At 39.2% G+C, this 21,502-nt stretch overlaps 1 protein-coding gene across 27 annotated transcripts in view; it reads right to left on the bottom strand.

Moving 5' to 3' along the window:
• plecb (plectin b) overlaps positions 1-21,502 on the bottom strand; it is a 146,952-nt gene that overhangs the window by 26,037 nt on the left and 99,413 nt on the right. For 8 of the 27 annotated variants that reach the window (XM_036587935.1, XM_036588085.1, XM_036588005.1 and 5 more), the window contains 10 exons: positions 14,068-14,129; positions 9,883-9,897; positions 8,923-9,012; positions 7,905-7,940; positions 6,957-7,034; positions 6,726-6,830; positions 5,293-5,459; positions 2,383-2,498; positions 1,933-2,039; positions 1,129-1,248 (listed from right to left, as the gene is read on the bottom strand). In XM_036587935.1, coding sequence (XP_036443828.1) covers positions 1,129-1,248; positions 1,933-2,039; positions 2,383-2,498; positions 5,293-5,459; positions 6,726-6,830; positions 6,957-7,034; positions 7,905-7,940; positions 8,923-9,012; positions 9,883-9,897; positions 14,068-14,129 — 896 coding nt within the window. Of the gene's footprint in view, positions 1-1,128; positions 1,249-1,932; positions 2,040-2,382; positions 2,499-5,292; positions 5,460-6,725; positions 6,831-6,956; positions 7,035-7,904; positions 7,941-8,922; positions 9,013-9,882; positions 9,898-14,067; positions 14,130-17,041; positions 17,450-21,502 lie in introns of those variants that run through there. The other 19 variants (XM_036587969.1, XM_036588021.1, XM_036588048.1 and 16 more) reach the window with 12 other exon arrangements.

Below are 21,502 nucleotides of genomic sequence, written 5' to 3'. Positions count from 1 at the left end.
AGTTTGCAAATTACAATTGAAGAGCTGTGAAAGTGAAAAACTGAGATGTGATGTACAGTTTCTCGGAAAACAGCTGAAAAAAAAAAAAATTAATCAATAAACTAGAATCATGCTAATTGAAGGCCCTGAAAACAGCACCATGACTCAAATAAAACTCTTATCTAAGTGCAGTAATTGTGTCAAAAATAAGGAGACCTGTTGCCAAGTTTCAAGCCTTATGCTTCTCATTCACATAATCACATCTTCAGTCATGGGTACACTTCAGCATTTGGAACACTTAACAAGGTGTTAATGCAATAAAAACAGATAACACTTGTAGAAATAATGCAGCAATGGATAAATGAATAAAAATTGAAACTGATGGAAGTAATAGCTATTCACATTCACACTAGTTTTTACTACAGTTCATTAATAAACCGACAAAAAAATACAAATGAAGACTAGCCCTACTGTGTCCGTTTGTGGCATTAAGAAGAAAGGCACTTTCTTCTTAATTTTTTTTATAAAAATATAAAATATATTTTCAAAATATTTGAGTTTTAATGAGTTTTTCGAGAGTACATTTATTTCTTTGGGTGACTCAGGTTTTTGTTACTGCTCCATTACTCATCTAGTAGGGAGTGGCACTGAGTCTTTTTCAGATTAGATAGAATAAAAACCTGCCTCAAGGCCATAATGATCGTCTTACCATAGAGCTGACACACCCTTATTTGGGAGGACCAAAGAAATGAAATAACCTGTAACTAAAGCATGATCTGAAAGAGCATGAACCTGTACTGTTTGATGTGCTATTGAATAACATGACTCACTCACTTACAGCAAAGATGGCTTTCACCAAAAGACATGCCATGTGATGAGAAGATTCTCACTGACCATTCTGACTTTGTATGCCTATTGTTTCTGTCACACGCCACCACAAACTTGTTGTAAACAAAGGCACGAAAGTACTACTACATATTAATCTAAAAAAGGACAAACAATGCATTCCAGAGAAAGCACAGTGAATAACGTCTTTTCTTGAAAGCATGTGAAAGCTAGTGGCAACGTACAACACAAAGAAGACTATTCGATGAGCAAATGTCATTATGTGTAAAGAGAAGCTTTAAGATTTGCTGCCACGGATCTCACCTCGATCTCCTCGTAGCTGGCGGGAAACTTCCTCTCCTCAAAAATGATGACATGGTGTCTGATCCACTGCAGCAGAATGGTGACCAGTTCGTAGTACTCCTGCCAGCGCAGCTCCAGCTCCTGCACACACACAGCCAAGATCTCAACAACAGACAGAAACGCCTTCTGCTTGCACACCACATTCACTCAATTAGGTATCAACAGCCCTGGCCCTGTCTGACCATAAAGACAGAAAGGGAGGGAGAGAATAGGGCATTTGAGGGAATCTAACTATAGCCTATCAAATGGCATGCTGAAGTTTTGTAAGACAACTGCAAAGTTTTTCAATGCTGGTACATAAGAAAATGTGATACTATAAACTGATGTCTCTAGGCAAAATCCTACAAGCAGCTGTTGTGGACTGAAAACACTTTTTCAAACTTCAAGTAAAAAACATGCCTATACCTGGGCTTATAAACCACAACACAAAACACTACTGTGTTTCAGTCAGGGCTACATTAAAAACATCTAACATGAACAAGATTTGTAACCCTTGGAGTCCGTTAACGGCAAAAGGTATCTCTAGAAAAACAGGACACTGACAGAGATACTGTTAAGTATTGCTTGGGAACAGAAAAGGGCTTGTAGGAAAGATTTAGCCACACTAACAAAGTACTTCATCTATTAGATTTTACTATCTACTAGATTAGACTATTTATTTGATATATTTTTGCTGTTCAGATATGAATGAATAAACAAAAGGAAGAGCAATGACCAGCCACAACATCTTTTTCCTGTTTGCAAAAGAATGAGGGCAAAACTCACATTGACTCTGACCCCGTCGTGAACATCAGGCACACGAGGCATGGCATCATAGAGAGAGGACACATACGTAATGATGGACTTCTCATCAGGGTGAGGCACGTCAACATCTGCAAAGATACCAATCAAGCAAATAATGTTCAATTTTTCCAAATGAAAACATATTTCTTCTCAGTAAATTAATCTAAGTGATTATGTAGGTGATTGGATTTAAGACTGCTGGAGAAAAAGAAACACTGAACATGCAATCTTAAATGTCATGGTCATGGAATTACAAAATTCCAACCCTTAATAAGCTGTGCTCAAAACACACAACAAGCTCCACTCTGTTCAAAGAATAATCTCTACAAATTAAGAATGTGTATATGAGGCCATCACCATTAAACTGAATATTAACCAATCCCAGAAATAGATCCTCCTTCCTGAAAAATGAGCAGTAAGATGTAAACTTACCCTCGGGGTCAAGCAGGCGTGTGACGCCCAGCTCTTTCTCAGCCACAGTAAAAGCCTGCTCCAGGTTCTCCAGGTTGGTCTGGCGGTAGACCTTTGACATGTCGATGAGTCTGGGCCTGGAAGAAAACAAAAATGAAGCGGCAATCAGGAGCATGTGAGTTAACAACTGGTTATACATCATGGCACACAGTAACTTGTACTGTCACTGACATTATCACTGAAAATCAGGAACATTTCATTCTTAGGGTGGCTATTTGTAAGGCTAAAATGAGTTGAAAAGTAGCTCAAAACACAAATGCTTCCAAACAAACTTAAGCTGCTTTAAGATTTATATTTAAAGTTTACACTAAAATGATGACACTCAGCTCAAACTGAAACAACTTTTACACAAGATAAAATATGATCAAAAGATTAGCTATGGTTTCTGTGTTGGTTTGGAGAGAGCAGAACATTCCTAGCTGTAGGTAAAGAGACCACCTGGCCCATAAATCCTGACTACCATCTGACTCCTGAGGCACTGGCCATTACTAACATGCCTTTCATTAAACTGACACAACTCTACTACATAATTAACTCTGCTAAACAATCTATTAAGCCAAAATTAAAAAGCATATTTAACATATGTCTTTCAAGTAAATTCAGCTCCACAGAACACAGTGAAATCAAGAAATCTGTAAGCATTAATACCCGGAAGACAAAATCTACCAAATAATTACACAAAGCCCAACCACATGCTTATGACCCTGCCCAGAATAGAAAAATAAGGAGATTTGAATGGCCAGACCGGTATAACTCTTTGACGCGCAGGGTGGAACGCACGGCATAGTGGTCTCCAGGGCTGGGCGGAGAGACTGACTCCATGCTTTCACCTTCAATTCTGAGTGAAAGTTTGGGGGAATTTGGGAAAGTTTGGTTGTTGGAGCTCAAGCCTGTCCCAGTATCATCTTCACCCGCATAGGAATCTCCACTGGAGTGGGCCCCCGGGCTCTGGGAGCCCCTGCCTGAGTCTAAAGAGCTTTCAGATGGGATCTCCTCACACACCATGACCACACGATCCTCAGCATCACTCACAGAGCCTGAGGTGCTGCTGTTGCTGACCCGACGTTTCCTAAACGACAGCCTCCTCTTTAGACTCAGCATCTTGCCTTCTACTCACGGTGGCTGCTTACAAGAGAATTTATGCTCCAAAGTTGAGGAAAAACTGTGTGGATTGCTTAATTTCCTCAGAGCTTCTTTTCCATTGCTATCGCATTTAATGCAGCAATTCCCTCTGAGAGCTTCCTCAGCATGAGTACAGTCCAGAGTTTCAAGCTTCAAAGCTCCCCAGCATGAAGAAACATAGCCTCTTGGTGCTGCCTAGATGTCACTGCTGTTGACTTTCTCTCTGCTATACGCATTCAGGTCCAACCACCTTCAGTAAATGTAAAATCTCATGCAAGTCTCACCTAGGTTACCCAAAACTCCTTTTAAAAACTAGACAATCAAAATCATTTAATTAAATTATGGAATCCATACTCCAGTTACTAAAATGGGCACATAAAATTTGTCCAGCAGGAAAATCGGTGATGTGTCCATGGAGTGGCGTGTTAAAACCTCCTTGTCCTTTCTGCAAAAAGGCAGCTCTGTCAGCTGCAGCAGGTTTTTCTGTCCAACAAAAACATGAAACTACGCGCTAACTCTGGAAGGGCAGCAGGGCGTACCCAAGCTTTGCAGGTACATGTTAACGTCTCGCAGAAAGACGCCCTGCGGGGATGCCTGTCTTTACTTTCATAATGACGCCCCATTCACCACGCCTTAAAGTATTTCTCTCTTTAACTGTCTCTGCCCTGCTCTCCATTAAACAAGTCACTTTCATTCACTCCTATTCAGCCTCTCCCTCTTTTATCCTCTTCTGTACTCCAGAATAAAGGCCTATACTGTTAGCTAACAGCCAGCTAAACAACCACAGTAACTGTCTCCTCTCTTTTCAAATACATGTCCAACTGCTTTTAAGATTCAACTTAACATAAATTTTACACAAGGTAAGAAAATTGTCTCATGCAGTATACAGACTTCACAGATTTATTGCTAAATTAAACTGATATCTGACCATGGACACACTTAAAACAATGATGATAAACTGGGTTACTGCAACATCTTGTTCCAGTTGGTGTACTTGTTTCAATATAAACTGTCAATCTTAAAATTATATTCCAATGGCATTCCAGCCTTCAGGGCGATGACTTATTTGGCTTTTGATCAAGTCATCATGCTCTTTTGGATTGAAGACAAGTTTGATCAAGAGTGAGCTACAAAATGAGCCCAAAATGTCTTACTAACATTACAGTTCATAGTACTTCATAGTACATAGTAATTTGTTGTTAATTTCAACTACTTTTCCACATATCAAATTTCAACGGATGTGCACACTTGTCAGTAACTTCACAGTAATTATGTGACATCATGTTTTAGCTCTATCACTACAAGCACAGTCAGAAACAAACCGTATGGAGCTTCTAGCCTGATTTGAATCCTATCACTGTTACCAGATTTTAAATCTTGACAATGGCTGACCATCCATAACTTGGAAACAGATGAGCTCCTCTGTCCTGTCCATCTACTGTAGTGCTGGACAACTGGGAACATTAGCAGGCTTACATATTTAACAATGCTTTGCCAGTGTGCTACAAGTGCATTCTGCTTCCATATGATGTGTGAGCACACACTTGATGGTTTCATGTCTCAAAAAGTGCATGTCTAGAAACTTTGTTCTTGCTTTCAAACTGCCAGACTGGTTGGAGTCATAAAATAGACATGATACAAACAGTGTAGGTCAATAGGCAATAAATAACAATGACTAATGCAGTTTCTAAAAAATATATATTCAGTCTGGGTTCTTGAGCATTCTCAGTACTCCAGGTCAATACTTACTCATGTCTGTGGATAACTGCGTTGAAGAGCTTGCCGTCCCTCCAGCTGGTGGTGAAGTTGTCACAGCGCAGACCCTGGTAGCCTTCCACCATGCGCTGGGACCACAGCAGCAGCTTCTCCTTGGCTGACATGTCATCTGACTGCCCATTCACCTGGATGTCTGAAATCTATGAAGCACCAAAAATGTTGGTTGATTTAACTCACATGCAATTTGGGCAAAAACTGTTTGTGAGAATTATGACCAGAATAGATGATTTTAAAGCATGCCAAATCATTCATATTGTATATATGCATGCACTTCAACATAATACAAAGTTATCAAAAAGTTCCAACAAATACCACTGACCTCCAGGCTCTGAAACTGAGAACCTTAACAAAACTCAAATTACTAATGGGAGGGAATTTTTTTTTTGTAAGCTCTTTTTTAAGTTAAGGAATACTGAGATTTTGGGAAAGAATTACACGTATTCTGTTTTGACCAAGGACTAAGCATGCAAACCAGAGTAAGGAAACAATGCAAGAGCCCTAAAGTTATCCAAGATCAAATCAAGGGCATCTCATAGGTAAATGTTATCCTGTAATGCAATCGATTGCTGTGCACACTATCTGGGGATTTGTGATCTGCATCTTCCTATAGAACTAACAGTGAGGATAGTGGGGTTGGCTTGATGCAAGGGTCATGAGACCATACTGAAGGCCAGTCACAGCCTGAGAACAAATCTTGCATTATTTAATTTCCTGTCTGAAGTCTACTGCCCGCATGGGACAAAGAGCAAATGAGTCATAATGATTAGGGATTCCCTCGTGTTTCCTATCAGCCTCCCTCCAGAGACCTCGCCTGGTCCAGACACTCCACCCTAACTTCTCCACCCTGTAACAGGCATTATTTGACTTTCCCTGGACTCTGCCATGGAAAAGTTTGCTAATATGGGAGATTCATAAGCAGAACACGATAAGTCAACATGATATGCAGCTCGGAAACAGTTAAAGCTAAATTATAATGGAGAAAAATATAGACTGACACAATTCCTTCATGTTGGCTGCTGACTATATGTTTTTATACAGGACTTTTGAGTTCACCAACTCATGGCATTGTATATTCTGAGCTACCAAACCAAACTGATCTGAAAACACTAGTTCAGCATTATAAGTGCACCAACATACCTAAAATTAGTGAATTACTTGATTTGTTTTCATCTGCTTCATCTAGTTTCATAAGATTAGACTTTAGTTCAGTCACAGTGGACAGACTCATGATTGTAACATCATTAGAAGAAGAAAAGTAGATTAATTTGAGAATTACAGTTGAGTGAATGATTAGATGTCATTTGACCATTATGCCATCCAAAAACAGAGTGATTATGGATTGACTGGCCCAGATTGGACAGGCAACAGCAGCGGAGGAGGTAAATGGTATGGAACTCAACACTGACAGAGCAGGACACCTGGAAGTGGAGGATGATGGTCCATATGAGCCCCAATGTAAGCTTGGGGTTTCCATCTGCTATGTCATCATTCCTAATGTTCACCAGCTTGACCTGGGCAGAAATGAGCAAAATATAACATGAAATTTCATTTGAATGTAATTATATTAACATTATGAGTATTTTAAAATAGACAATTATGTTGTATAATGGACCTTATATGAGTAGAGTTTGTTTTACCTGCCGGTGTTTGAGAAAATCCAGTGCTATCTGTACATTCTGAAGTTTGTGAAATCGCATGCGTCCTTTTTCCCGAGGCTGGAAGGAGAAAGAAGACAGGTTAAAAGAGTTGGGTAATAAGAAAAAGTAAAGATGGAAGAGGGTAGAAAATAAAGAAAGAGAAGAAAAATGAAAAGTCAACGTGTGTAAAGACTAATAAAATGTAAACCACAGTTAGGAGCATTTGTTACTGAATGTTGATTTCCTCTTAGGCTCAAAAATATCAAGCTGCGTAACGGACTAGACTATAAGAAATCATCGAGACAGACATTTCAGAATAACAGAATAAGCTGTAAATAGAGATTAATTTGTGGTACCCAGATATTTAGGCACCATGATGTAATAAAAAGAGAGTCTAATACATCTGCCACATTGGTTACACACCCAAAACATGAGGTCAATGTTTAGCTAGATGAAGATGCAAAGAGGAAGAGCATCAATAATTCATGCAATGGTTGAACTAATTACCCAGTTAGTGGCAACCAGGCAGGCTCTGTCACTATGTTCAGGCCATTTCTAAGGTTACTCATACAATACTACATGAAGCTGCAAATAGCACACAGGAGGACCTGATGAACTATAACCAAAAAACTAAGTATATAGTACAGTAAAATCTACACTAAACAAACCATCAAATTTAGCAAAATATTTCTGATTGATTTAGAATTGTTTATAAAAAAAATGAGTTGAGTGTTTATAGAATCACAAAATTCATAAAGTGCTTTATTTGGCCGAACTTAACCTTAAAAAAACAAAAAATATCAATGAAAAAGATTCACAAAAGAGGCAACATAGTCCACTCATGGACCAATGTCGTCACATGGGAAAAACAAAAACAAAAAACAAAGCATGAAAAAATAAAAAATAAAACAAAACAAAAAAAAACACCTAATTGACAAACCCACTCACCAACCGCAAGTTCCTCACAACGTCCCTCTCCCTGGACTAGCCTCAGCAAGAGCAGTGCAAAGAGAGGAGGCAAAAGCCCACAGGGCAGAGGTCAAAGGTCAGCATACATAGGGAGGGAGGGATAGAAGGAGATAGAAAGGGAGGCAGAGAAGGAAGATAAGGAATCAAACAGGTGCCACACAGTTCAAAGAGAGAAGGCAAAGAGTGAAGTTAATGTGTTATGAAGGAAAAGCAGTACTATAGCATGGTATCAAGCTAGCAGAGAAATAAAGAATGCGTGGGAAAAGCAGTGTTTTGGGTGTGATTTCAATAAAATCAGCTTAGATCCTGGATTTTGCTGAGCATATTAAAAACAGTAACAGTAACAAGGGCGAGGAGCAGTTTAAAATAAAACAAAACAAATTAAAATAAAACAGTATATTAAAATGAGTGCACACTCCTAAATGACAGCTTCATAGGCCCCATTCATACCTGGCATTAATATACGACTTTGATGATCTAATCATAAGTGGACAGCACTAAGCACAGGTGTGAGTGAGGTCTAATGCATCTTGGAGATGTGTTGTGACCTTCAGAGGATGTCAGGGGTGCATGTTACATAATACTTATAGCGTGAACGCTAAAGCATCCCAGTGTGTCCAGGACAGCAATGAAAGAACGCTTCAATCAACCGCATCAACACGGTAGAGAGGGGAACAATCTCCTCCTTTGTTTGTTCTGAAATTGCGTTAGCAATCTATGCAAACTAAACTTTTGCATGTTTTTGTCTGAGAACACTGTCTCACTATCCACTTCTGCTTGGATCACTTGAGACAGATGTTAGCACCAAGTGTGAACAAGGCTATAGTGTTTGGCAATTAAAGTTACATTGGTTTCTATTAGCTTAAGGACGTTGCTTAAGTACTTCAGGTTCAGTGGAATGGGTTGGGGTCAGGGACTTTGGGTGTGGGCTTAGTTGTAGCTGAGTTGGGCTGCAGAACAGTTATTCACAGTCACAAAAGCATTGAGTGAGGCTCACCAGCGTCTCCCCAGAGAGCACCTCCAGCAGAGAGATCAGGTTATGTCCATCTCGTAGGTCTTCGTACAGATCAGACACATGACGCTGTGCCTGAAAACAGAAAGAGAGAGTAGAGAACTTTTTCAAAAGGCCAAATATTACTCTTTTCTCTGAAGAACAAAACCATCACATTTTCAGTGGTTGGTTTTGGTGTGTTATAGGCTTCACAGTGCAGCCTTCACTCAACTCTGCAAGAGAGCATCAGCAGGAATGCATGCCTGGAGGCAGTAAAGCGGCCTTGACTTCAGTACAGACACACCTGCCCAAATACCAGCTGCCATCTTTGACAAGTGATTTATTAGAGTCATAGGGCAGTAATGAAATACTGAAACAACCCCCCCTCCCCTTTTTACTCCCTCACTCATAACTGCACTCTATGTGCTTCATCTCAAACTGTGCCTTTAGAGATATCTTCTTAAGAAATAGAAATCTTACAGAAATCATTAAAGACATTTCAGCAAACAACATTTAACCCCTTGAACCCCAGACATACTCTTCAGTTATGAATCTTCAGACTGTCTTAGAACATACTACACATAGGTATGTATATAAATTATGAGAGTTATGAGAGTGAGGAACTGAAGTTTGGACCTGAATACAGGCCCTTCAAGAGTTCAAGCGGTTTAGTACGTGCCCTCATGCATAGTAATACCAGACACACCAATACAAGAATTCAAGAAAATGAAAGACTCATGGATTTCTTATGCTGATGTGCATTTCGTCATTTACTCATAGCTTACAAATTCTGTAAGCAGTTTGACTGTAGATCCAAGTGAAAGCATCATTCCTCATACTTTGACAGTGACAGCATAAGAAGCTCAGAGTTGAGGCGGGGTGAACCTCGGGGTGGAGAGGAACACATGCAAATCAAAAAGGGGTGGAGCCCTGTCCTGTCAGGGCCTGTGTGCAGATGGTACCTACCTCTGCTCTCCAGTGCTGCATGAAGAGATGAAGCATGAGACAAACACAGACAGAGATGGGATTAATAGAAGATGAGCGAAAGAAAAACAGAATAGTGGGCATGAGGTGAAGACGAATGAGTACATCATGTTGAAAGATGGAAAGGAGGAATAAACAAATTATGCACATTTATGGATTAGAGGAAATTAGTGTACTATCCAAGTAATTTGAAAAACTGATATGATAACTTCAAAGAGATACAAATCACTATGCAAGTATTACTAAATAGTCCACTCATTCTTGGCCCTAAAAAAAGCTCTTACATAAAAAGTAGACTGAGGCTATATTATGTCAAATGTATGCACATACTCCAACATAACTGAACCACCTCTTGACTGAGCTTTGAACATCTATGTTTTGACTGGTAAATATTAAAGTTTTAAGATTGTTTGAAAGTTACTGAAGCTGAATAACTTCAATGAACATTCCAAACTGTCATAACATACTCTATGCACACTGATTTACTGCTTGCTAGACTGCCAAGCGGGCCAGCCAAGACATCCTTAACTGTCTAACCCCCCTTTGTTGAAACATGTACATGAGAGCTTCAAGGGACACTACACTGCAGGCAGCATCATTTGGGGAACTGGAAATATCATAAATACCTTTAGCTTGCTATGATAACAGTGGTCAACTTGACACTAAATGAAGCAATGACTGACTGCAGCATTGGGGAAAAAGTTAAATCATGGTATAATTAAGATTTCTGATGGTTTTGATATATGTCATGGTATGAAGTATTTATGAATATGTTTATCAAATGAAACCATTTTGGATGACAGTCTCCATGCTAGGCTAATGGCTAACAGCTAACTCTAAGAGACCACCTTTCCTTCCACTCTTTTTCCCTGTAACTCATTAACTCAACCAGTATCCCGGTGAACTGGTACATCGCCCAGTACTAAATGACTGACTTAAAGACAGACCACTAAGCGATCTTCTATCTATTTAAGCTAACTTTCTCAACAGGCTGCATTTGTGGTCTGGAAATACTAGGCTTACCTAGACTTGTTTCATATAAACATTGGTTACTTTAGTATAACTAACACTAGTCAGGTCTAGATTCAAGTAATACTTCATTTGGACTGTCCACTGAACATACTTTGTAGATGCTGACCATGTTACTTTACTTTAACCTAAACATCTATTAATTACACCTAAAAGTGACACTAACAAAACCTAAATCTAAACTTAAATCTGACCTTGAATCTTATTCTAACAACCCTAACAGCTGATCATCAACCGAGTTTCACCAAAAAGTTTATTAAAAAAAAAACAAACAAAAAAAAAAACAGCGCTGTACAGAATCAGCATGGGATCTTCTAAATAATAATAGTAGTTTCAGTGCTTTCATGAACTTTCCAATTTCTATATTTGATGTTAAAGCTGTCACAAATTCACTCTACTAAGGAGCAAATAAATAATTAAATAAATAAATAAATAAAACGACAGTGTAGATATTCAACCACCAGGGGTCACTGTTGTTATATGTGCTACCAACGTGTGGCTTCTGCTGACTGACAGATTTAAACCACTAGAACCGTGTTTCCCAACCTGGTCCTTAATAACCTTTTTCAATACTGTATCTGTTAACATTCAGGAGTCGTCTTGTCTGTTTGCAATGCCCCAGTTTTCATACTCTTAACTCCAAACATAACAAGATCTGTCCATCAGCACTGGGCAATAGTGTGCTGTTATGGTCATATTAAGTGGAAGCTATATGTCTGTTTGTGCTCACACTACAGCTGTTGACAGATAAAATCACACTGAAAACCGATTGTACCTGTCAGCACTCTTGTTAACTGAAAGTGCCTTTCAAGGTTAAATTCATACATCTAGTCATCTTTCTATAAATTAAATAGATAGATAGATAGATAGATAGATAGATAGATAGATAGATACATAGATAGATAGACAGATAGATAGATAGATAGATAGATAGAAAAAAGTGGCTATTTTACACAGTATGCCAGCCTGAATACAGTACATAACTAATACTCTTGCTCTACTGTACTCTGTGTACATTGTACACCTTTACTGTTTTACAGACAAACCACACCTCTGGCTCTTTCCCAAGTTTTCTTCTTTCTCAGCACCCATCACCGAAACAAGGTTTTCAAGTGAAAACAACTGCATGTCTCTTAACAGCTCCCAATAGCTGTCTCCACCCTAAGCATCAGCCAATGAAAAATGCCACAGAGCCATCTGATTTATATCAGCTAAAGGCCAGAAAGTGGAGCTTTAATTCAGTCTATTAACACTTTCCCCGCCCTTCTACACTAACTAATTGGTAGCACTTTACATCCTAAATTGTATAATGTACATAAATGAATGTAATAATTAACCTAACAAGATTTTATATCCTATCAGTCATGCTTCTTACCACATTCCTTACTGAAGTTTCATAACAACCCTCTTTTTCTTTGGTCATAGACAGACAGATTATGAAACAATTTGGCACTCATTTATATCTAACATTCAGTCGATTGAGCCTTCTGTCTTGACATAGCTACCCTCCCTGTTAATTTAATCTCTTTTAGATTATTACATTTGGAGGCGTAGGCCAATAACAGTATGACTGGACATGGTAACTCTGATATAGAAGATATGGAGTTAAAAGAGAAAACCAATCCAAATATAAGCAGAAAAATAATACATGAATTGTAATAAAGTAGTGTTTCAGAAGTAGTGAGAGTGATGGTTAGGCAAAAAAGCCTGTAGCTAAAACATGAAGAAGCTAAGGGGGGGCAGACTAACACTGCATGTCTGAAGCTAGCAGACGGCCACACGCAGCCAAGCACATGTGCTACTGGCGGCCAGGCCGAATCCATGGGCCCTAAGCACAGGCGGCCTCTTCAGAGTGGCAAAATGAATCCAGATGTTTCTGACTTTCTCTCATTTCCACACAGCCAGTAACTCTCAACACAGTGCATATGTTTGTTTTCAATCAAGGGCTGAGGAGTTTGGCATTACACTGGCCTTTTGCAGAATAGTCTTTTGTGCTGCTAGAGGTTTCTTTTTTCCTCCTGGGTAAATGAATGGACCTCTTTGGTTTATAGGAGTCTGAGTGGTATAAATAGAAAGTTCTTGCAAGCTCAGGCCAATTAGCACTGACATTACAGTGGCTTACATCAAATGAGAAATGACACAGTACATTTTTTACACACAGGAGTAGTTTCGGCAGGAGGTGTTTTTCTTTGCTAATGAGAAAGTCTAGATCACGGGGTTTGCCTTTTCTAACCTCACTGAAAGTCCCTCAACCATTGTAACTAGAGAATGATAAATTGAATGGTGTATAGCATTTCATTAAAGCGAGGAAAGGTGCTTTGAATAGATTGCTGACAACATGTTTGAAGCTAGTGATGCTTTGAAACTAATTACAGTTTAGTGTTAAGTTGCCTTGGTGGCGTTCATTTGTCTATTCAGTCACTAGGTGCAATGATGCACACATTAATACACATGTAGATGCTTAAGGTGGGCTGCTGTACTGTAACTATCCTAAATATTTTGTTGCCATGGAAGCTGCTTGCCTTGGCTTTATCTTTTAGTGCCTGCTTTGATAGGCATGAAAGTAGCAGAATCAGTCTGGCATTCTAAACCTGAATCTTTTCGCAGCCTTCAACAGCATAAGTCCTTAGACATGACTGAACTCTCCAACCAAATTGTTGAAATGTTTGTCTATGACCTTCTGCTACCATCTGACTCCAATTATGATAATTAATAGGCATATGCTTTTGAAGATCAAAGTTTACCAGTATGCTAAATCATGGACATCAGGCAACATCCAACCCAACTTCAATCAGTTAGAGGCTAAATAGAGCTGAGATTCAAGGAAAAAGTATGAAATATGCACCTAAGGTGGTTAGCACATTTGCTAGCTGCCAGTTTCCAAAGATGTTCTATTAGTTTTCCTTTCAACAACATTTAATTTCATTTATAAATGAGAGTGAGTAGTTGAGAAACAGACATGACTGAGATAAGTAGTAAGAATGAGAGAATGTGAAAGGTCACCATGACTTGATTAGTATCTAGTGTGTTGAGATCTGGAAGAAGAGCCAAATGCTTGAGCCAAGTGACTACTACAGAAGTCTTTGTAGTGGAAAGTTTTGAAGAATCAGTAACAAGGAAAAAAGAAACATGAATTACCTTTATCAGGTGTTTGTTCACCCATTTTGTGAAAGTCTTTTTCTGTACTCGGTCCCGTTCATCTGCAAAAAGTAAAACAGAAAAAGATATTAATTGTGTATAAAAATGATTTTTATCACACATCAGACCATCCACGTATTTGTTCTCCCTGAGAAGCAACAAGAGATAATGTTCATCGATCTAATATCAATAACGAAATTAATATCTGCAGGCCTAGAGAATGCATTTGAATTGGAAGCAATATGCAGAGTAAGAATACTCTCTGGACAATGACAGTCTGGACAGTCACCCCTCCCTGATTCAACCTCACCAAAGAAATGTCAGGCCAAAATGAAATCAGCCCTTTGCACAGGCATGCCTTTCACCTCATACCAAACATCTGCACAATGGCTCAGGGGCACACACATAAAACGGGGTGTTTCCTTGGCAGTTCACTTGGATGTTCTGGCATGCTGAGTTGGTTCTTCCATAGTGCCATTGTGAAACACAGTGATGGTGAAGGCTGAAGAGGCGTCTGAGCTCAGAGGGTGACCTCAGGCAACACACAAACACACGTACAGACAGAACACTGGAAAGTACAATACTACCATTGCTCACCCAACAAAAAGACAAAACAGACTCATGTACAATCTTTTCATCTTAAACAGTTGTCTTAGACAATACACATCCACATGATTTAGGACATTAAGGTTTACTTATGAATATCACAAAGAGTGCAAAACTTGCATTAATATTGCACAATTGTAGATTTCTAATGAACTTTTCTATTAATATTTAAGTAATGAACATTATTTGATAGTGATGGTAGGTGAGAATGTTACAAAGAATGTTACCAAGGTGTGGAACTATGCAGGCCACTTCCTATTCCGTAATGTGCTCCATAGTGTGCTCAATCATGTGAGAAGACCAAGCTGATAAGATTTGAATTTAGATTTTATACTTTTATACTTTATACTTTATATTCATTTAGCAGGTCCTTTTGTCAAGAGCACATTGCAAATTTGTAGAGAGAATGTGCAATATGAGACTGACAAAAATAAACTTTACTTACTGATTGTTTGAGCATGTCATGACTTACTGTTAAAATAACAAGTTTAGGTTATTAGGTTGACTGAGAAAGATTCTAAGGAAGACTCTACAAAAGAACAGCAATGTATGAATCACTACCACTCTATTCTTAGCTGACCCTAGAAGAAAAGAGCATAGAAATAACTGTCACAATGACTGCAACCTAAAAGATTGCTTCACTTACAGTATTGAGAAAGTTTCCTCCCAGTATCAATGGCCAAAGAGTCTATTGAATTACATTAGCCTGGTTTCCCTGACCTGAAACTGCGGAACTTCCACCATGATCCTCTTAATGGTCTGAAATTGCATCTAATCAATGTGTATAAGATCTATGGGTACTATACATATCTATGACCCTGACCCATTTGAACAAGATATCACTGCTTTTATTTTCCTCAACTAGTGTTACCACTGTCAGATGATACAATCGGGTCAATAAAAATAGTCACAAATGCTTGCAAATGCTCCAACACTACTTCAAAACAAAGTGGAAATGCCCGTTTCAGAATAAGTAAGGTAAGTTGGAGCTTTACGCATGTCACATCAATGAAAAGACGTGCCAGTACCTTTAAAACTCAGTCAGTTATCTAGGGCTGAAGTACAAAGATGTTTGCTTATTTGGGCCAATGCTGACACACCTACAGGCTACACTTTCTCTACATTTCTCTCCTGGGTGGGGTCAAGAGTAAATGTTATTGATCAACGTTGCCATGGTGAGCACCAGAGAACGCAAACTTGCCGCACTTTGACCAAAGAGGGTGGAGTAGTCTCTACTCATCAGTAAAAGACTTCCTGTTTGGTGGTTCCCAATTCAATGAAAGTGAATCAGGGGCTTGCTCCAGTGTAGCCTTTAAGACTCAAAAACACTGATTCAGGTCCTCTAAAGAAGACACACTTTGACCTCAGGGTCAGTGGATTCCACCTGATTCCTCTCACAAGTATTGCGTTACAGTGCTAATGGTTAAGTCGTCACTGCTGCAATTACCTCCACAATGGACCCCACCCTCTGGCCAATGTGAGGTCAGGAATGCAGGAATCTGATGCCAAGGACTGTCTCTAATTTGCCTCTACTGATTTGGCAGCCATTCAAAGACTCATGATTTATTATTGATCAATGATCATCTGCAATGCTCAGCATGCAAGAATGAAAACATGCAACAAACACTAAACATTAATCACATATTAAACATATGACAGAACTGCATTGTGTTGTTGCCAAAAAACTATATGCTCAAGATTACTTCAGCTATGTTTGTTCATCTACTAATGATCTGAAAGCCAACAGAACAGCAGGTTATGAGACAAAAGGGGTGTGGCCTTTTCAGCCTGGATTCATTCAGCTTGACTTTTGTGATCTGAGAAATGGTGGTAGTGTCATAGTTGTGTGCCTTTTTTCCAGCACTAACTTTCAGCAGTGAAGCAAGACAGTAAGACCCCAAGCCGAGCAAATATAACTGTAAAGATAAAAGATAAGAGAAATGCTGACACAGTCCAGTTCACCAGTTGGTAAGGACTTAAAAACAAGTGGAACTATAAATAAGCAAAAACACCAAGTTCAATTTGGTTCATGAAAGAACTCATTTTTTCATATAATTACCAATTAGGTTCCTGCAGGATAAAAAGCACAAAGTATAACTCTCAGCCCCGCAACATGGAATTATGGTAAAAAGTGGGGAAAAACTTTCTCCTTCCAAGAGAAAACCACAGCCTCTCAGCACATCCGTATGAAGAGAGCATACAGATCATAAACTAGCATTTAGTATGCTGGAAAATCCCTATGAATAACTGGAAAGTAGGCCTAAATAGCTGAGCATTGTGAGCAACACCAATGTGACTGTTAGCATTATTTTTAAGCCAACAGTCTCACTTTTCCATTCTGAGCAAGAGAGAGCTGTCTCTTAGGTACCTTTCCTGCCATCCATGGCCTTGAGCATCCCCTGATAAAAGCCATCGTCTGAGGGTGTCCTGTCTCTGCCCAGGCTGTCACTGGAGTAGTTCCTTTGTTTCTGCGAAGAGCTCATCTTCTCTGTCTTTAGAGAGCAGAATCAGTCCAGAGCTTTCTCCTATCCTGTGTACAACCACAGGCTGTTGTCTAGTTTTCTCACTTATCTACTGCAATGCCAGGGAGCAGAGCAAAAGCTGGCAGCACTGTGGTGAAGTTCCAGTCAAAACTCACTTTCTGTTCAGTTCTGTTCTCTCCCTGTTATCTCACGTTTCCTTTCTGCCTTTCTTTCTCTCGCCTAAATGATGCCTGCAGGCTACAGAGTCTGGACCTGTTCCTGTGCTGCTCTGAGTGTGCTTTGACTAAGTGTTTGGAGGACATTGTAGGCTAGGCTCCGCCCCCTTCAGCAATGCTATGTCATGTTGGTGGGGCCTGGACAGGAAAAGGGGGAGGAACTTGGAGAGCAAAAAGTGAACAAGGTGTGGCTACCAGCACGGCCCATGTGCCACCCACATCCATCATACAAACACACCTTAGATGTTACTCAGTGTACAAGAAAAAATGGCATGAAATGCACACAGGATCAAAAGCAGGGAAGTGCACTGGGTTAAAATCCAACACCTATGATAAATCTACAACTATAAAGTACAATACATATATGTGTATTGAGAATGCATTGTGCTACGTTTATCATCATTTTTAATATCCTGATTCAAAATTACACTTCTAATTACAGCTGAACTTGTATCCTCGTGAATGTGCACAAGCACAGACAAAACTACCTTAATCATAGCACATTCCGGAGAAGACTGTAATAATGAGTTACTCATCATGTCTGTTGTACCAGGAAGGGTGTGGGAGTAGGTTGGTCACTCAGGTGTCTGTATGCTGGTACGATTACTCAGCTACCCATCCCAAACCATACCACCCCGACCTCTCCCGCCCACACAGAGTGCATGCTTCCATGGAAACAAATATGGAACAATTTGGTATATGGGTTATCGCTCTCTGTCACAAATACATTTCTTGGTAAATGGACACACTTCACCCAAACTGTTGTAAATAGATACACGTCTTCCCCTGCCCTAAATTTGTACTTATTTTCCACCTCCATCACAGGAAACTACTAAATATCCCAGTAAATGTGGTTGGTCACAATCAGACCAGCTCAATTCACAGCTTTCTCGTTAAAGCTACAGAACAAAAATGTTTTCTCGAGTTGCTTATCTTTATAAGCAGTTTAGTTTATGAAGCTTTCTGCATTAACTGAATTAATTTACTGAAACAGAAAGGCCATTTAAATTATAATTATAAAAAAACATAAAAAAATGTAACTGCATACAAAATGAACACACCAAGATTAAGCAAATCCAGCAGTGAACAAGAGTTGCTCAGTTACGTCCAATCCACCACGCCCGTCATTGCATTTCCCTAGTGCGTATAGCCTCAGAAGTACTGCTCCTTACTGTACCTGTTCAGGCTTGATGCTCAAACAGTGAGTCTTAAATTGGCAGTGTCTAAGGGAGAGTTTGTAGAGGTGTTTTTTTTATGATATTTGACGGCTGTGCAACAGACGTGGAGAGACACACCTTAAATAATGACTTTAGCAGCTCCATGCATGTGTCCCTACAGGTGAAGGAATTAAGGAGTGGCAGGAGAAATCCAAATAAAATCCCCAGGAGCGATGGAGCTACACTGTCACAACGGAGCTCATAGCTTAACTGATCAAAAAGCTTTCAATAAAACTTAATCACTCATTGTTTTTAAATGAAAAAATAAAAAAGAATCAGCATATGAATCTAATGAGTATGGAGTGTAATACTGAAAACAGGACTTATTTTACATCAGAGCTGCAGAGTATATTGTTTGTTAATTGTTATATAACAACAAAAGTCACAATAACAATAAAATATTGTCACATTGTTCACCTCTTCTTGCTTGTAACTCACTTATTCACTTAGATACTCACTCACTCATACTTAGCAGATTGACATTCTCCACAAGGGGGTGCCATATGCAGTCGAATAGCTTTTGATGCTTCCTAAGAGCAGGGCTTTGCATTAATGACACTGCGTGTGCCTTTTTATCGTTTGCTGTCAGTTGCTTAAATGTTCAGTGCTCCAGTTGAGTGTTTGTTTTGGGTGTTTTAAAAAATCAAGGCATTTTTTTTAATCTAATGCAGGCCAGCCTTTAACCATATTACATTATTGATTCACCAATACTTGCAAGGGATAGCAATAAGTAACAATATAATCCAAATACTTGTCCATATCATTTTACGCCAGATTTTTATACAGAATATAACAGAACCCGTTAAGGAAACAGCCAATGTTACCGACCTATTGAAGTGATTTTTTTAAAGCATGAAACCTGTATCACGACTACACTTTCAACAGCTGCAGTTTCACTCGCATCAGCAAGTATCACACAGGAGGAGGCCCTCATATTTAAATGCTCCTGTTTGTAAGTAAATCCTCTGTAAAACCTTTCAGGATCCTCCACCCACGTCCTCGCCCACTCACAACCACCTCCCTATCTCCGGCCAGCACTGTGTGAGATAATCATCCAGACACTCAGTCAGGGCCAGCTGAGGAGTCATCGTCACTCCCTTCAGCTGAGCATAACTGAGATAATGCAAAGAGATAACTTATTTAGGCAGCAGATTTGGAAAAATAAGTACAACAGAAAGACCACAAAAAATTCCTCTGACAACTACTGTTTAATAAAGCATGATAACACATTTGCTTCAGACCTTCAAACCAAAAATGTAATGTCTTCACTGCTATACAAGTCCTGGCAAGGAAGAAAACTAATTATTTGTAGAAAAGGAAGGAAACCTGTTTTGACTGACTGCACTTATTTTTGTCCTCAAACTTAGTCATTATCTATCTGATCCACTGTCTGAATTTTCCTTATCATACATCTGCAAATTTTTCAGTCTCATACAGTAATACCACAGAGCCCTCATTCAGCCCGGAGAAATGTGACGGGGAAACACTAACTACAGGCTCTCTAGCCAAAGTCTGACTCTAGTGATGCATTCACACGGAGACTGTGGAACATCTTGGTCAGCAGAGGCGTTCTGGAAGGGCATGCCGAAGAAACGTCCCATTACATGAAGGAAAAGTGCTTATTATGCTCCTCACTCACCCAGACCAGATGGTTCTTTAACACTTTTATGTAGGCAGAGCCCACTCATATACGACTGACTATTTTCAGTCCCACTGTGTTTCCCCTTCTTGCTGTCAGTTGCTTGCGTCATATGGTCGGAAACTGGGGAAACCCTACTTTGCTATTTTGGAAGTTTAACTCAGGAGTTACCATAGTTTCCCTGAAGGCTTCAGTCCAGGATGCTAAGAAGACGTATGCAGACTAGCTGATTAAAAGTAAAAACAAGCAAACTAACAAAACACTAGATTTATATCAGATTAAGTACACTGAGAAAATGTATGCTTTCAATTTACAAGATTTAAGGGATTGCACAATAATAAAATATGTTACATCTACACAACTGATGCGTTTCAGCTTACTTCTTTTTAGTTCTTTTGGCAAGAAAAGTGTTGGTATAACACATCCTATCCATGTGCAACCACTTTACAGATTTGAATCTTGTACATTTGAAGCACCATATTATTTAGTACACAGGCCTTAGGTTTGTCTTAGGTTGCACCTACCACAATAAGAGAACTCATTGTGCTGCAATTATGCTTTAACCAGTGTACTCAGAAGTGTAAGGCCACAACAGCAATATACTAAAGCAGATTACATATACCACTACCAACTATTCAATCTATTAACCTTACCAGTGGTGAACAAAAACATCACATATAACCTTTTGCTTGCTTTTCATTTAATTATAATTACCTTTTACAACATTTCAAAATACCAGCTGCCTTTACATTGTGTGAACATTTCATGACAAATGGACCAAAAGAAATATTCCAAAATAACTTTAAAAAAAAATTACATACTTTAACATTAAGAATGTTTCTTCTATAAAGTTATTATTTTGGAGATGTGAGGTTTTGTTATAGCAGCAACAACAAACAGGTGATTCCAGTATAATATGAACTCTGAAGTCTGTTATATAACCACAACAAAGCGCCAAATAAAGATTACCAAAAACATTCAATAAGCAAACAAAAACATTAGCTCTAACTAAAAACAATGATGAACAGATCAGTGGACACATAAACAGTCTTTTGGACAACGACGGTGACTTAAAAAGGGTAAAATTTCACATTCCTGAGTGGGGTGTAACTAGATCGCTCTACCAACACAGGTGAAACTTTCCCTAGCAGATCTCAGCCTTATTTTCCGCCTTCACTCTCTTACTCTCCCTCCTCTACTTGTGGTAGCGTGTGCTGAGCTGCCTGCCCCACCCAGGCAGAGAGGAATGTTAATAAAATGAGGAGAAGTAAACAG

The sequence above is a fragment of the Colossoma macropomum genome, unplaced genomic scaffold (genome assembly GCF_904425465.1).
Source record: "Colossoma macropomum unplaced genomic scaffold, Colossoma_macropomum, whole genome shotgun sequence".
NCBI classification, from domain to species: Eukaryota; Metazoa; Chordata; class Actinopteri; order Characiformes; family Serrasalmidae; genus Colossoma; species Colossoma macropomum.
This window is presented reverse-complemented; position numbering and strand designations above follow the sequence as displayed.